The following is an 18335-nucleotide window of genomic DNA, read 5'->3' on the forward strand; positions in this document are numbered from 1 at the left end:
TAGGGTAATATCATATATGAACTTGAAGAGTCTACACATGTGTCCCGAAGTCCATGTTTTTCATTGGAGTTAGGTACTCCATATAAATCATTTTTGGGCTTTGAGATTTGGGTTAGGTATGTACTTGGCTATATTGCCACGTGGTTTTGGTGTGGGCAGAGGAAAAACGGGTTTCGACCTAGCAAAATGACTTGAGGGTTTTAGTGGGTGGAAGTGGATTGTGTAGGGGTCTTGGTGATTGAGGAGGGATGGGGGAGGGGTGGAGCCCAATACACACAGGGAGTTGTTGTGGAGCTTGTGGTGTTTGAGGTTGAGGTTGTGCTATTGTAGTTGGGTGTAGTGGAAGAAGCCATTTTGGCAGCCGATGGAATGAGATGATTGAGGGGTTAGTGAGAGATGAAGCAGAAAACGTCCATGACAACATCATTTGTCCATGGCGTACCTAATGGTGATGATAGTGGTGATAAAAGGTTCATGTTAGGCTTTGCATAAGGATCATATGCAATATGGTTGGGAAAAAGTTTTACTTGAGTCTCATGTTGGGCATAAAATATTATTATTAGATTTTATAGATGAATCTTTAGGTGGAGTTGTTTCTCTTGAATGTTGAGTTATTACTTTATAGTAGCTTGGGCCGAGCTTGAGCACAATGAGAGGGGGAAATCCATTTGGAAAAAGTTCTCTAATGCTTAAGTTGGTAAGAGTGTGATAATTTATATAATGATAGTGAGAGTAGAGAGTATGAAAACTTGTGAGAGTTAAATATCATAATTGAGTGTTGAGTTAAGTCTCATAGTTTAGTGTTAAATATGTATTTTATAGGCTTCCTAGGTCATGAGTAAATAAAAATATTAAAAAGATCATGTTATTGGAAATATTATATAATAAATTATGTGTTAAATGTATTTTTAGTTTTTAAATTTTGACACAAAATTCAAATTCATCTATATCCCAAATTTTGATACAGTTTGGTTTCTGAACTTAAAAAATGAATAGATATACATAATCCAAATGTGTTACATATTTTTTACATTAAAAATAAATAGATATAGTTCTCATAACCTAATAGTGTGTTACTATTTTTGATATGTCAAACGACGTATCTGACTAACCTTTAAGCAGTTTACACCATTTGATATTTTCTAAGTCAAATGCAAGTCTAAAACGTCGTTTAACACGAAATAAAATTATATCCATTGATATCTTAAGATTTAGGACAAAAATATTTCAAAATTTTAAAAATAAACAAATTTCAATTTTGCATCAAAATTCAGACAAACATATATAACCCATAAATTATTATATCATAATATCTTAGAATTATTAAATAATTATTAAATATATCATAATATATTAAAGTTATAATAGAATGTAATACTAAATTATTATATTATAAAATATATTAAAAATATTTCATAATATCTAAAACATATGTAAAAAAGTTATTGTTAATTATAGTTTTAGCATAATTACAACAAGATCATGGAGTTAATATACAAGTATAATTTTATTTAGGTTTTACTCGTTGGTTAGATATCTATTTACATATTGTTATGTAAAAAATAATGTGTAAATTATTTAATGTATCAGTCAATTGATTTTTTTTAACAAAAACAAAAATATATTATTAAAACAGAAAGTTATTATTATTTCCAATCATTTTTTTAAATATTCATTTTTGAATCCTCTCTATATGACCAATTGAATGTGGTTAAGAAGTGATAGCTCAATGATTTTGATTTATAATGGTGTGTTTGTTTTAGAGTGTGTTAGTTTGTGTGGATGGTGTTGTTCACGGTGCTACGCAAAGACGAAATTGCGAGATTTAGTGTGTTTGTATGACATGATTTTAAAGTGAATGAGAGCGAATATTTGAGGGATGAGTGAGGTTTGGAACAAGTGTTCAAGAAGTTCGATGTGAACAAAAATGGGAAGACATCAATGTTGGAGCTGGGGTCGATGATGAGGAGCCTGGGGCAAGTGGTGACAAAGCAGGTGGTGGAAGGTGACGGTTGCAGGTGCATCAACCTACAAGAGTTCATCGAGCTAAACATCGAGGGCGCAAACTCCGACAAGGTGATGAAGAACATGAAGGACGTGTTCTCTGTGTTCAACATTGACGAAAACAAGTTTGTCATAGTGGAGGAGCTGAACATGGTGATGTAGGGCTTAAGGGAGGAGTGCTCCATGGCGGAGTGTCGGAGGATGATCGACGACGTAGACAAAGGCGACGACGACACCACTGACTTCGAGGAGTTTAGGATGATGAGATGGGATCACACCATGACACCACCGATAGAGAGTTAAACAACCTCGAGAAACATATTAACTTTTTTGCACAATATTCTTTTTATTCCTCTCCTTTGACCTTATAAAAACTTAGCAAATAAATATACTATAGATAAATTCCTTCAATTCAAACACCTGTTTTTTTGTTATTTCTGTATCATACGGATCAAACGGTCCAAGGAAGACCACGTAGGATCACCTTAACTGAACGGTTCCATCAATACCGGTCGGTTGTTTATCTGGTTCATTAAGACCATGATCAAGGTAAGTAGCGATTAGAGCTATTGGGCTGAAATTGGGCCGTGATTAACTTTTCACTAATCCTAAGCCCCATAACCGAAATATTTTGGCACCCACCGTGGGGCCGAGTTACTTGCAAAACCCAATGGTGATCACGAGAAACATGAGCGTTGACGACCTAGTGGAGATGACCCGGATGCTACAATAGAAGATGGAGGAGATGCAGCAATGCCATGAGGCGAAACTCATAGCCGTTAGGGCCGAATGTTCGGCGCAGATTGCCAGAGGGGGGGGGGGGCAGGAGAGAAGGGGGAAGGAGAGCAGGCTAAGGAACGTGGCAAGGCCACACTGGAAGATCAAGCCGAACATAGCAGTGGGCTAGACAAAACATGGAAACCTACAGAATCGGAGGTCGAGGGAAGTAAAGTCAAATCCGTACACGCGGAAAGTGCCGCGGGGGATAAGCAGTTAGTGGTAAAAACCGAGACCTTGTCAACATTACTCCCCTTCGTCCAGGCAATCATGGACGTCCAGATATTAGAGTAGTTTGTCCCACCCCAGTTTAAGATATACGACGGGACAATAGACCTAGAGGCCCACATCAAGACCTTTTCGAACACAATGGCGTTTCGTACGGGCAACGACGTCATCTGGTGCCGAGCGTTTTCCTTATCATTAGAGGGGGAGGCACTTGAGTGGTTTAATTCACTTCCTCCCAACTCCATAGAGAATTTCACAGGATTGCAGTGCATGTTCAACCGTCACTTCGCCAACAGTAACACTCAGGACCTGACTATTCTCGAGTTGGTCACCCTGAAGCAAGGGAAAGAAGAAACTTTGAGAGCATTCATGGATCGCTACCAGAAGACCATCCAGCGGGTGAAGGGTTTAAGCCCGAAACTCGCCTTGCAGTACGTTCTACCTGCTCTAGAGCCCGGACCATTCAAGGACAACATCTGCCGACAAGCGCCCAAAACCATGGAAGAACTGCGAGAAAGGGCGACCGATGAGATAAGGTGGAGAAGATGATGAAGTCGTACAAGAGAGAGAATTAGGAGAATAAAGGAGAAAAGACTGACAGAAGGAAATAGAACGGTCAGCTTGGGAAATCTGGAGGGTTCAAGCAGAGAGAACCACCCTGAGGACCGCGATTTCAAAAGTACACCCCGTTGAACACCCCTCGGGCGAAAATTTTTCACGAAGCCCTAAGTGCTGAATTGATCCCAGAACCAAATAGACGACCTACTTCGCCATGGGAAACGACAACAAACACTGTTTGTATCATAAAAACATGGGTCACACCACAGAAGAGTGCGTGACCCTGAAGGATAAAATAGAAGAATTAATCCGAGCGGGGCAATTAAAGAAGTATGTGAGGATCGACCGCCCCCAGGTACCCTTGGATTGACCAAGTCCACGACGGACCAGTCCCAGAAGACCAGAAAGACAAGAAAGGTCTCGACGGGACCGAACGGACCACCCACGAGTAGGAGCCACAACCGTCCTCTGCGGGGGCACATCAACACGATATACGGCGGTTTCACCGGAGGAGGATCTTCGTCGTCCGCCCAGAAGCGTCATGTATGAGCCCTACGATCCGTTCTCGCGGTTGATAAACCTCGGAGGACGATTCTGCGCATTACATTTTCAGACGAAGACTTTCACGCGCCCGACTCTGATCAAGATGATCCAATGGTGATAACAGCAGAGATTGTCCGCTATAGTGTGAGCAAAGTGCTGGTGGACTAGGGAAGTTCGGTGAACATCCTCTACTAGAAAACCTTCTAGCAGATGGATATATCGGATGACCTCATTGTCCCGTACAACGAGGATATTGTGGATTTCGCGGGCGAGAGGGTGGACAAAAGGGGATATGTGGATTTGCGCACACGGTTGGGGACCGGTCGGGATAGTGAGAAGAAGAGGGTTAGATACTTGTTGGTGGAAGCCAACACTTCCTATATAATGTACTCCTGGGTCGACCGCGTCTGAATGCTTTTGGGGCAATTGTGTCAACCCCCCACCTCACAATGAAATATCCATCTGGCAAAGGAGCAATTTGTACCGTCCGGGCAGACCAGAAGACAACCAGAGAATGTTATGCAGCGAGTCTGAAACTTTATACCCGCACGATCAAGAGAAGGGCGAGCGGTCTGAAGTTGCCATGGCGGACCTAAACCCGCGAACGAACACCGAAGACCGATTGGAGCCCTTGGGGGAGACATAGTCGGTCCTGGTAGGAAAAGACGTCTCCCAGACTACCACTATGGCCTGTGGACTAGAGCCAGCACTAGAGAAGGAGATTCGGTCCATTTTGTGGAGGAATCGGGACCTATTCGCCTGGACAACCGCCGATATGCTGGGGATCCACCCCTCGGTCATGTCACACAAATTGGCGTTGTTTAAGGAGACGCGTCCAGTAGCGCAGAAGAAGCGGCGAATGGGAGAAGAGAAGAGAAAAGATGTTGAGGAGGAGGTGAGAAAGTTGAAGGGGGCTGGATTTGTCAAGGAGGTGACATATACCACTTGTCTTGCCAATGTGGTCATGGTAAAGAAGGCCAACGGAAAATGACGCATTTGCACCGACTACACCGACCTGAATAAGGCCTATCCTAAGGATTCTCATCCTTTGCCGAGCATTGACGCGTTGGTAGACGAGGCCTCGGGTCATAAGATGTTAAGCTTCTTGGATGCATACTCTGGGTATAACGAGATACCTATGTACGAACCCGACCGGGAGAATACAACATTCATCACAGATAGGGCAAACTTTTGTTATGAAGTTATGCCCTTCGGCTTGAAGAACGCTGGAGCCACGTACCAATGTTTGATGGATAAGATCTTCACCGGGCAGATCGGTCGATGTATGGATGTATACGTTGATGACATGGTCGTCCGTTCTCCCGATGGCAGGCAAAACCTAAAGGACTTGGAGGAGGTCTTCAAACAAGTCCGAAAATTTGGGATGCGGTTAAACCCAACAAAGTGTACATTCGAGGTAGCTGCAGGGAAGTTTCTCGGGTTTATAATCGCACGAGAAATCGAGGCTAACCCCGACAAATGTGCGGTCGTGTTGGAAATGCCAAGCCTGGTCACCCTTAAGGAGGTCCAGAGATTGGTCGGGCGACTCACAGCGCTGTCAAGATTCATTCCTAAGTTGGCCGAACGGGTTCGACCAATGCTAAGGAAGATGGGGAAGGATCCAACAACATGTGGGAATATGAATACGAGAAAGCATTCCAGGATGTGAAGACAATCTTGATGAATCCCCTAGTTATGAACCGCCCAACGCCAGGAGAAGATTTGCAGATCTATCTGGGTGTTTTAGAATCGGCAATCAGCGCCGTTTTGCTCCAAGAGCGACCCGAGCCTAGGCTCGTGTACTTCATAAGCCGAACCCTACAGGAGGAAGAAACACGATACCAACAAGTGGAGAAGGTGGTCTTAGCCTTGCTGAACGCGTTCAGAAGACTCCGACCGTATTTCTAGAGTTACTAGGTTGTCGTCCGGACGGACTTCCCTATTTCAAAAATCTTGAGGAAGCCCGACTTGGCAGGACAAATGGTGGGATGAGCGGTCGAGTTGTCTGAGTTTGGTCTACATTCTGAGCCGAGAGGATCGATTAAGGGCCAACACTTGGCCAATTTTGCAACAGAGCTCCCCCTAACTTGTATGTCGGCGACGCGTCTGGACGGTCTGTGAGCGGGGCAGGTATAGTTCTAGAGGGCCCGAACGACTTCTTGCTGGAACATTCGTTAATTTTTAAGTTCAAAGCCTCCAACAACCAGGCGGAGTATGAGGCTCTAGTGGCCAGCCTAGAACTAGCAAGGAGGGCGGCAGGATTTCAATCATACGAAGATGCCTCGGCTCCCACCATCACACGCACAACACGTGTTTTCCCGCCCAAACCCATTTTCGAAAATTGAAGGGTGGCAGGATTTCAATAGCTTGGAACCGGTAGTCACATGGCGCACTAATCAGCACAAATCCTCGGCCAAAGACGAACGGTCCGTGAAAGGAACTCCCATGCCTTCAACCAACATATCGGTCAGCTTTCAACCCAACGTCCACTACGTGCACTAGGGGTTGGGAGGCTTGTGTACCATACGGACCGGACGGTCCAAGAAAGACCATGTAGGATCACCTTAACCGGACAGTTCCACCAAGACCAGTCGGTTGTTTATCTGGATCATTAAGACAATGATCAAGATAAATAACAATTAGAGTTACCGGACTGAAATTGGATCGTGATTAACTTTTCACTAATCCTAAACCCCATAACCGAAACAATTTCAATTTACACTTTTACCTTCACCCATCCAACTTTTCAGCTAAATTAATTCTTCCTATATTTATTCTTTTTTACTTTTATCATTTATCATTAATAGTTAGTCTATTTTTATTGAGGAATTAAAATACATTGAATTGAAATGTTTGTTTTAATTTGAAATGGTTTGTTTTTTTCAAATTACACTTAAAATTTTTCAAATATGAGTATTAGGTAAAATAATACTTTATTTTTAAAAAAATATATTTTAAACATAATTATTTGACTTTACTTAAATATATCTTTTTTATCTTAAAATTTCCTCACTATTACCAATAAATATATTATTAATAAATTTATTTTATATTACTTTTATCACTAAGTGTATTTTGATAATTTTTTCTATCAATTAACATTTTTTTTTATCATATTGATCGAATTCTATCTTAACTTTATTTATAAATCTACTCTTACTCATATTCAAATCTCTTAAAAAAATAACACACAATTTACTCTCAAATCTCCTAAAATTCATTCAATCCCCTCTCTCAAATCTATCCCTCAAAATAAACACACTCTGAGGAGGTATTTAATTTTTGTTAATATGATAATAAATTTTATTTAAGTATTTTATTTTACTCTTTAAATGTTATACAATAAAATTTATTTATAATCCAAAATTTTAAATCTAAATTATTTTTTAAAATAAAAAAATTAGCACATACTTTTTATTAAATTTTCTAAGTCAAAATTTTCAAAAAGTGCGTCTTTATATTTTAAGTTGATGAATTTAATTTTGTTATTTTAAAAAATATTTGTATTTTCCTTTATTGGGCTTTCAGGCCCATATATTAACTTAACCAGGTCTCTAATTCCATCACGACGCCACAGAAAAAGTTCTCACTGTTCCTCTCAGTATAACTAAAACCCTAACCCTCACATCGTAGGCTGGTTTCGCCCTCAGTGATAATAAACCGACCTGAATCTCTCTTTCTCCCTGCACGGCAATGACGAAGAAGAAGGAGAAAAAGGTGAACGTCTCCGGCAAACCGAAGCACTCTCTCGACGTTAATCGCAGCAATGACACGAAGAAGGAGAGGCGCTCGGCCGCCACCGTGCGCCGCCTCAAGATGTACAAGACCAGGCCCGTGCGCGACCGAAAAGGAAAAGTCCTCTCCAACGAGTTTCAATCGAAGGAGCTTCCCAGCACACGAATCCAACCTGATCGCCGGTGGTTTGGTTTGTCCAATTTCTTAACAACAATCACTTAATTGCTTAATTTAATAATAATAAGACTAATCGCCTTTTGTCAACTTGAACTTGCGAATATTACAATCCACAGGGAACACGCGTGTTGTGAATCAGAAGGAGCTGGAGTTCTTCCGGGAAGAGCTGCAGAGCCGCATGTCGAGTAATTACAATGTGATTCTTAAGGAGAAGAAACTGCCGCTGTCGCTGCTCAATGATCACCAGAAGGTTTGTTTGTTAGGTTCTGCATGATTCGTGAACGACTAGTGTCCGTGTTTTTTAAATAAAAATTACAATGAATTTAGTAATAGTTGATGGATTTTGAATGTAGCAAGCCAGGGTTCACCTACTTGATAGAGAGCCTTTTCAAGATGCCTTCGGACCTAAGACCAAAAGGAAGCGCCCCAGTCTCATGGCGGCTGACTACGAGTCGTTGCTGAAGAAAGCTGATGGTTCTCATGGTAAAAGGATGCTTTCTCTGTGAATTTGTATGTCGGATGAGCAACGGGGTTTTGTTGTTATCTTTTAGAGTTCAGGGCCTGTTTTATTGTGCGTATTCTCGGAAAAACGTTTGAGCGAAAAATTCAGAGATTACATGATTTTCTTCGAATAAGTAAATCTCAAGGACACCGATTTTTATTTATTTATGTATTGCTTATTAACTCTTTTCTAAATTAGTTTACTATTTTTTTTTAAGTTATCTGTCCTACATTTCACCAGATCACTTGAGAAAACAGGAGATGGTAAATGTTTTTGTAAAAGTTAGAAATAACAGCTCAAGAAAGTTATATTATAAAATTTTGATTTTGTTTCTTATCTAAACACCCCTTGGTCTATTACTTATTTTATGATGGTGTACTTAGTAGATTCTCTTCAATTGAAACTGAACAATAATTTTTTTTGTTTGTATTTTGGGAATTCTTATTTTATGTGATTGGTAGTTTCTTTGTACAAATTAATTGTGTTTTACTTAGTGTGAGATTATTACTTATTTTCTATGGTACTTCGCAGATGCTTTTGAACAGAAGTATGGTTCTAGTGCATCTGGAGATGCTGATGATGGAGATGGATTTAGAGATTTAGTGCGGCATACCATGTTTGAAAAGGGTCAAAGTAAACGCATATGGGGTGAGCTTTACAAAGTGATAGATTCGTCGGATGTTGTTGTCCAGGTAGTTTCTCTTTTTTTTTTCTTTGTATATTTTCTGATGTCTATGTTTCTGTAGTGTGCATGTGTTTGTTTCTATTGGACATGATTGTGCCATAGAAAAATGCGCTTTATGTTAGACATTTCTGTTGTTATGTTGCTCTGTCAATGTAAGGTCACTGTTAGGCCTTATTTCAAATTTGAAAAAAAAATTTGGTTAGTGTTTTCCATTTTTGAAGCAACTTTCTTTGTGTTTCTTTTGTGCTTTGTTTTGATAAAGAGTCTATGGTAGGCCAAATTTCTTTGAACACGACTCCTTGAAGTTGTCCTGCAGATCCATCTTCTCTTCCTCTAAGTTTGAATACTTTATGCATCCTAATGCAGGTTCTAGATGCAAGGGATCCACAAGGCACAAGGTGTTACCATTTAGAGAAGCATTTGAAGGAAAATTGTAAGCACAAACACATGGTGCTTTTATTGAACAAGGTTGGTAACGATATTATTTTATTTTAGCATTAATCTAATATGTTAAATGCCCTGCATTGCTATTATGTGACATACAACAAACTTAATTTTGCTTCTCCCTTTTTAGTGTGATCTAGTTCCTGCTTGGGCAACAAAAGGATGGCTTAGAGTTTTGTCTAAAGAATTTCCAACTCTTGCATTTCATGCAAACATTAACAAGTCCTTTGGAAAAGTATGTCTGATACTCTTAGTCATCATTTAATTTGTTTACTTTATCTGCCAATTTTGTTAATTTATGATAGAAATATAACTGAAATTTGTTATAGCTATTCTGCATCTGCTATGTGCTATTTTCTTATTTGTCATTGTTGCGTTTAGGGTTCTCTTCTATCAGTACTTAGACAATTTGCACGTTTGAAACGGGATAAGCAAGCAATATCTGTTGGATTTGTTGGATATCCAAATGTTGGGAAGTCATCAGTAATCAACACTTTGCGTACCAAGAATGTAATGGTTCTATCTCCTTTAATTCTTCTCATTATTTTGCTTAAGCTTTTGTTTATGCATTTATGCGGACATTAATGCCAGCATAATATGTTGAAGTTTTAAGTTATTGTTGTGAAATAATCACTTTAACAATTTGACTAACATGTATCTAATTATATGTGATAAAAGGTCTGCAAGGTTGCTCCAATTCCAGGGGAAACGAAAGTCTGGCAGTATATAACGCTTACTAAAAGAATCTTTTTGATAGATTGTCCAGGTGTAGTCTACCACAACAATGATTCTGAAACAGATGTTGTGTTGAAGGGTGTGGTAGGTTATCTTCTGGTTTCTCTAATTTTGGTTGTCATGTGCTTTTAGCAAGAATGTCTTGTTTAGGCTTGTTTGAATGGTAATTTTTGTTAAATAACTACATAAGTAGTTTTTATTTCTTAGATGATATATTACAATGTGTGATACTCTATAAATAGAGTATGTAGTAGGTGGGAATTAATCCCAACCATCAAAGTTGGGCTACACAGTAACATATGCATAATACATTTCAACACTCCCCCTCAAGCTGGAGCATATAGATCATATGCACCAAGCTTGGAACATATAAACTGAATTCTGGGCCCTCTTAAAGACTTAGTCAAAATATCTGCAAGTTGTTCATTAGAACTGACAAATTCTGTAATGAGATCCTTGGACAATAGCTTTTCTCTGATGAAATGACAATCAACTTCTATGTGTTTTGTTCTTTCGTGAAACACTGGATTAGAGGCAATGTGAAGAGCTGCTTGATTGTCACAATACAACTTCATAGTCTTATTTTCACAGAATTTTAATTCCTGAAGGAATTGTTTGATCCACATGAGTTCACAGGTAGCCAAGGCCATAGAACGATATTCTGCTTCTGCACTAGATCGAGCAATAACACTTTGTTTCTTGCTTTTCCAAGATACAAGATTGCCTCCAAGGAGTATACAATATCCTGTGGTAGATCTTCGATCATTTGGACAACCAGCCCAATCTGCATCACAATATCCTTCTACCTCAGAACTTCCCTTATTTTCATATAACACTCCTTGTCCTGGATTCCCTTTTACATATCTAAGGATGCGTATTACAACATTCCAATGATCAATATGTGGATTTTGCACAAATTGGCTCACAACTCCCACTGGATAGGAAAGGTCAGGTCTTGTTATAGTAAGATATATTAGTTTTCCCACCAACCTTCTGTATCTTTCTGGATCTGAGAAAAGTTCACCATGGTCTCTCATTAACTTTTGATTTGAGTCCATAGGACTATCAATAGGCTTGCAATCTGTAAGACCTGTTTCCTCCAAAATATCAAGGGCATATTTTCTTTGTGAAATGACGACTCCTTCTTTTGATTGTGCCACTTCAATACCAAGGAAGTATTTCAACCGACCTAGGTCTTTGGTTTGGAAGTGGTTGAACAAGTGATCTTTTAATTGAGCAATTCTCGCAACATCATTTCCTGTAATCACAATATCGTCAACATAGACCATAAGATAAACACATTTGTTAGGAGTAGAATGCCCATAAAATACTGAATGATCGGCTTCACATCGTGTCAATCCAAATTGTTGCACAACACGACTAAATTTACCAAACCAAGCTCGAGGTGATTGTTTCAAACCATAAAGTGAACGACGTAATTTACAAACTAAATTAGACTCCCCCTGAGCAGCACGACGAAATCCAGGAGGTTGCTCCATGTATATCTCCTCTTCCAGATCACCATGAAGAAAGGCATTTTTAATGTCCAGTTGATGAAGTGGCCACTGTCGAATGGCAGCCATGGCAAGAAAAAGACGAACACTACTGATTTTGGCTACAGGAGAAAATGTATCACAATAATCGAGACCATAAATCTGAGTATATCCCTTTGCTACTAGACGAGCTTTTAGCCGATCAATTGCACCAGTAGGACCAACTTTAATAGCATAAACCCATCTACATCCCACAGGTTTCTTACCAGGAGGAAGAGATACAAGTTCCCAAGTACCACTATTGTCAAGTGCCTGCATTTCATCAATCATGGCTTGTCGCCATCCAGGGTGATCAAGTGCCTCACGAACATTATTAGGAACTTTGATGTTAGAAAGAGAGGAAACAAAGGAGAAATAGGTAGGAGACAAACGATGGTAACTTAAAAAGTTATAAACAGGATAAGGATTACGAGTTGATCGAATACCTTTCCGAAGAGCAATAGGCCAAGCCTGATCAGATTCAACAGAGGGTGAAGGATCCATGGTCTGGGAATCTGGTGAAGAAGGAGCTGAGTCTCGAGGATCTTCAGGCAAGGGAGGAGGTGGTTGAATAATGTCATCTGCATTTTGAGTGTGATTGGGAACTGAAGAAGTAGGAATGACTAAGGGATCACATGATGGGATAGGAAGCATGTTTTGAACAGATGAACATTCTTGCTTAGAGGAGGTGAAGAAGGGTGTATCTTCAAAAAATGTGACATCAGAAGACATATAGTATCTTTTTGTTGAGGGAGAATAACATTTATATCCTTTTTGAAGACGAGAATATCCTAAAAAGACACACTTAATAGACTTTGGAGAAAGTTTATCAAGACCAGGAGAGACATTATGAACAAAACAGGTACTCCCAAACACACGTGGAGAGACATGATATAGAGGATCGTGTGGAAAAATTATGGAGTAAGGAATCTTATTATCAAGGGAAGAAGAAGGCATCCTATTTATCAAAACACAGGCAGTGAGGACAACATCCCCCCAATGATGAATAGGAACATTAGTATTTAACATCAGGGAACGTGCAGTTTCAATGAGATGTTTATTCTTTCTTTCAGCTATACCATTTTGTTGTGGAGTATGAGGACATGTTGACCTATGTAAGATTCCTTTAGATGATAAAAAGGATGAGAGTTTACTAGAAAAATATTCTTTGGCATTATCACTCCTGAGAATTTTAATTGTCTTTCCAAATTGGTTCTGAATTTCATTAAAAAAGGACATAAATATGTCTAAAAGTTCAGATCTCTCTTTCATTAGATAAACCCAGGTAAAAGCAGAATTACATCGTGTCTCAGATGTCTTTGGATAGGAAGATCGAACATGTTTCCCTAACTGACAAGACTCACAATCTAAGACACTAATGTTTTTAAGATTTGGAACCATCATTTTTAATTTAGACAAACTTGGGTGACCTAAACGATCATGCAAAAGTTTAGGAGATAAAGTTGAAAGACAGGAAACAGATGAACTAGGCTTTAGATAATAAAGTCCCCGTGACTCACGTCCTTCCCCAATCAGACGTCCCGTTCCATGTTCCTGTATAACAAAGGAATTTGCAGTAAAAGTTACGGAACAATTTAGTGAACGAGTCAATTGACTTAAAGAGATTAAATTATAAGGACAATGAGGAATGTACAAAACAGAATTTAAATTTAAGGAAGGAGATAATGAAACTTTGCCAATTCCTTGAGATGCTACTTTGGATCCATTGGCAACAGTAATTAAATTAGGAATTTTTTGAGAGGAAATGGAGTAAAATGAAGGGAGGTTACCAGAGAGATGATCTGAAGCACCTGAATCAAGTATCCATGAATTTTGACTTTCTCTAGTTTGAGAAATGCATGCCGTTGATGATTGATCAAGATTGGTAGATTTTTCAGATTTGTACCTTAAAAATTCTCGATATTCTTCGTCGGAAATTTTAGATTCTGGAATATCAGATCTAAACACCTGCACAGTTTTATCAGGAAAACCATGTAAAGAATAACATCTTTCCTGGGTGTGGCCAATTTTCTTACAGTATGAGCATTGCACACGCCCACTTCGACCTCCACGACCTCCTCGAGTACTCCTACCTCTTCCTCTTCCTTGTGGAACTACCATTGCTGCAGTTTCAATAACATCAGTTGAATTCCCTTCTTTCACTAAAGTAGGTACTCGAAGGAGTCGAGTAACCAAATTATCCATTGACGGGATTTGATCTCCTGCTAAAACTTGATCACGGACATGATCAAAATCAGAGTGCAAACTTCTAAGGATTAAGACCATGTAATACTTGTCAAGTCTTTTGTTAATACTTTCTAATGAATCAGCTACGAAGAATGTTTTTAATTCTTCTACTGCAGCTCTAGCCTTTGCTATATGAGAAATCATATCGTGATTGACTTGTTTGAGAGAGGATACTTTTTCGGTTGCATCAAAAAGTCTTTGTATATCATTAGCAAAAATATCTTGAGCTCTTTTCCAAAAAGAGAAACAAGTCTTGTAAGGTCTCATTATATCTAGAACTTCTTGTTCAACCGATTGCCACAACACAGCACATAACTGGAAGTCTAGTTTCTGCCATTGGGGTTTTTCTTCCTCCGAGACCATAGATGCATCTTGTTCAAGGTGATTATGGTGTCCTTGACCAAGAAACCATAATTCCACCGCAGAAGACCATGACAAATAATTTTTCCAATTCAACTTTGCAGATGTAATGATAGGAGTTGCAGAGAAGGAAGAATTAATTCCAGAAGAAGCCATTCCAGATCTGAAAAAAAACTGAAACAGAGACAAATAACTTTAGGGAGAAAAACCCTAGGTCTTGAACAAAAACACCAGAACACAAAACGAAGTGCCTAAACACGCTCAGGGAGCTCAGGCGAGACGACTGGTGGAGACGCGGTGTCGCTCTGACACCGGGAGGGTGGCGCGTGAGATGCACGCGCCTGAGACTCGCCGGAGAAAGGTGGCGCGTGTGGGAGCGTGCGGCGACGAATGAGACGGCGACCACCAGGGTTGGGTCGCGCTTCTCAGGGCGAACCTAACCCTTGACTTCGCCGGAGGAAAGGCGACGGTGGACAGCGGCGGTGGCGACGGCGGCGGTGGCGACGGCGGCGGTGACGGCGGCGGCGACGGCGGCGGTGGTGACGGAGATGACAGAAGCCAGATTTTGTCCTGCTCTTGATACCATGTTAAATAACTACATAAGTAGTTTTTATTTCTTAGATGATATATTACAATGTGTGATACTCTATAAATAGAGTATGTAGTAGGTGGGAATTAATCCCAACCATCAAAGTTGGGCTACACAGTAGCTACACAGTAACATATGCATAATACATTTCAACAATTTTATTAGTGTTAATTTAATGAATAAGGTCTAGTCCTTTAGTCCTTGTAGGCAATTTTGCCAAGTCCGGAAAAGGTTTTGGTGTTGTAATGGTTAATCAACTGTCTAGGGATATGGTTTATTGTATTCTAATCAACCTAGTTTTCTCCTGTGATATCATCTATCTTGTTGGGATGTTTTATTTTATTACACTGTGATTTGTTGGACCAGAGTCCAGGAAACTATTCTTGTATTTTGAAAGGCTGAATGACAAGTATTACTTGATTGGGTGTTATATCCAGGTATCGACACACAAGTTAAACTGTTAAAAAACTTTAATGTCACAAAATAAAAAATGAAGGTGGTCAATGTTTTTTCTCCCTTGTTGATATATCAGAATGGTGACTATCTATTGGTGATATAGGATAGTATATTTGAGAGAGATGAAGTTAGTTTCAACCTGGCATCTCCTGAATCATCATAGTTTTAGTTTACTAATCTGAGACTGTAGTCTCATTCTCAGGAGTCATGCTTGTTTTGCTTGTCCACAGGACAATCTACTCCTTGCTTTTGTCTGTAGAAGTGGAATTAATTTTTCTGTAGTTGATGATTATATTATTATTATTCAATACAGTCATCCTAATTAAGGTATTACTTTCAGGTGCGTGTAACTAATTTAAAAGATGCAGCAGACCATATAGGCGAGGTGTTGAAACGTGTGAAGAAAGCACATTTGGAGAGAGCATATAAAATAAAAGAGTGGTATGGTTCTGTCTCCTCTTCTTTGTGGTGTAGATGTGGTTAACTGTAAAGTGTGTCCACCTTTTGTATTCGTGTGTTTGTTTGATGAAATATCCTAAATTTGCCAATCAAGTGATCAATCTTCATCTCTGATAATGTGCTATTGTAGTTGATATAGGACACTTTTATGCCATGGCAAAAATTACAAGCAAAATAAAAAATAACAGTATTATACCGTGATGCACCTTTAACCCTGTTTTTCTGTTCTGGCATCTCAAGGATTTTTTGTTGTCACCAGGGATGACGAAAATGACTTCTTACTGCAGCTTTGCAAATCAAGTGGCAAACTTCTGAAGGTATTATTTTTTAGTTAATCTGAATATTAGTTTAATATCTCAGTTATTTCATGATAGCATTGTTGTCGAGAAAAGTGAACAGCTATATAGTGTATTTTGGCTCTGCTCAAGTTGGCCAAGACTATATACGCTGTCTGTATGCATTATCTTCTAAGTATGCGATGACTGACTGATTAGAGTCAAAAGCCAATAATGAACTGAATTAACACATGTTTCTCTGCTACTGAACTGAATGGTGTCTTGTGATATATTTAACTGATTCCATCCAATGAAACGAGACTTCTGTTGAAGTAATTTGCTCTTCTGGTAAGATAGGATAACGTACTTCTGTGTGACTGTTTCCTATGTTGGTTGTTTCAGGGTGGTGAGCCTGACCTGATGACTGGAGCAAAAATGGTACTTCATGACTGGCAGAGGGGTAGAATTCCCTTTTTTGTTCCTCCTCCTAAGCAGGAAGAAGGATCTGAAGAACCTAATGTTAATGGTGTTGACATAGATGATACTGTTGATGGCAATGAAGCATCTGCTGCTATTAAGGCTATCGCAGATGTTCTTTCATCACAGCAGCAAATAAGTGTTCCTGTTCAAAAGGATTTATATAGTGAGAATGAGTTGAAGGGGGAGGCGACTGACCAACCTCCTAACCATAACGCATACGAAGATATTCCAGCTCCTGATAGTGACACATCTGAACAGGATTCAGCTACTAAGGTTCCATCTGAGCTGCTTGTTCCTGCTGAGCTGGTCCCAATCAGTGAGTAATAACTTATGGTTGCATTGGAGTTTTAGGTGTTAGGAAATTGTATGTAAATTATAAACTAGTTCTATTTCCATCCTCTAAAGCTTTGGTAGAGAACAGCTCCTTTTCCTTTCGCATCATTTCTATGGCCAGCTTCATTTTTGGGAGTTCATCTACCTCAAACGACCTTTGTCAAATTCATCGTTTTGCTTTTGGGGGAATGTTGGTTGGCTAAATTGATGTTTGGATTCGTGAGATAGAAGAGAGTGGTACTGCTATGTGCTAGGGAGATCACAAGAGCCTCGCACAGGAGAGGTTTTGTTTTGTTGAGCATTGGTTTTATATAGTTATTATTTATGCATTAGATGTAGCGATATAGCTTTTGTACCATGGTGGAAAATTTTGTTTTATTTGGTAATGTACCATTTTGTGATTCAAAGTTGTAAACGTGGGTAATGCAACGTTTCCTAATTTAATGCCAAGCTAGTATATTGCCATTCATGTTGAATGTTGGGAGAAGTGTGGATTGATTGCTTTCTTAACCAAGCTGATTTTCATGATATTTTGACACTTACCTATCTCTAACTAGTAGATTTACAACTTTTTATGATAATAAAATATTTAATTAAAATATAAATTAAATTGTTTAAGAATACCAATTATGATATGATGATATAAAATGAGAGGGTTATGGAGCTGCCATAACTTTTAATTTAAAATGTTATTGTAGACAGTGGTGGGCTTTGGCTGAGTAACCTCGTCCAATGGGTAATAGCATATCTTTTTTATTTTTCTCGTGTTCATGATAAGTAGAAAAATAACACGATGAAGCTAGGCCAGCTATGTTATTGACAAGGGAATAATGAATGTCAATTTACTTTTTCAAATGATTTTGCACGGAATAGTAAATTAGGACACAATAGTTCGAATATATCATGTAGATTATATAGATCTTTTAATGTAAATATAAAACATCTTGAACAGAATAAAATAGAGCTATTACTGTAGTCTATATTTATATAGATTTTGCTAGGCCTATCTTAAAATAATAAAACAAAGTAAATAGAACATGTATTGAATATGAAAAATAAAGGTAAAATACCAAGTGGATAAATTCATAAGGTTTCGTGGAGATTGATTTTCACTCAAAAATTTAAATATATATTAATTTATAAACCTTTTATGAGAATTGATGAAAAATTGAAAGCGTACATCCTGTGAATTTGTTGTCTCTGTCCCAAATAAATA

General features: G+C 38.9%; 1 protein-coding gene and 1 pseudogene across 1 annotated transcript; both read left to right on the plus strand.

The window, feature by feature from the left end:
* The first annotated feature begins 433 nt into the window (after positions 1-433).
* On the plus strand, positions 434-2375 carry LOC108332787 (probable calcium-binding protein CML25; annotated as a pseudogene).
* A 5303-nt stretch (positions 2376-7678) lies between these two features.
* Positions 7679-17588, plus strand: LOC108332786 (nuclear/nucleolar GTPase 2). The gene is given in 12 exon segments (XM_017568091.2): positions 7679-8035; positions 8139-8272; positions 8376-8505; positions 9056-9216; positions 9576-9677; positions 9784-9888; positions 10035-10163; positions 10332-10472; positions 15913-16013; positions 16291-16348; positions 16709-17086; positions 17089-17588. Coding segments are annotated over 12 exon segments (1689 nt in total). The 5' UTR covers positions 7679-7803; the 3' UTR covers positions 17107-17588.
* Positions 17589-18335: the final 747 nt, after the last annotated feature.

This window comes from Vigna angularis, chromosome 11 (genome assembly GCF_016808095.1).
Source record: "Vigna angularis cultivar LongXiaoDou No.4 chromosome 11, ASM1680809v1, whole genome shotgun sequence".
NCBI lineage: Eukaryota > Viridiplantae > Streptophyta > Magnoliopsida > Fabales > Fabaceae > Vigna > Vigna angularis.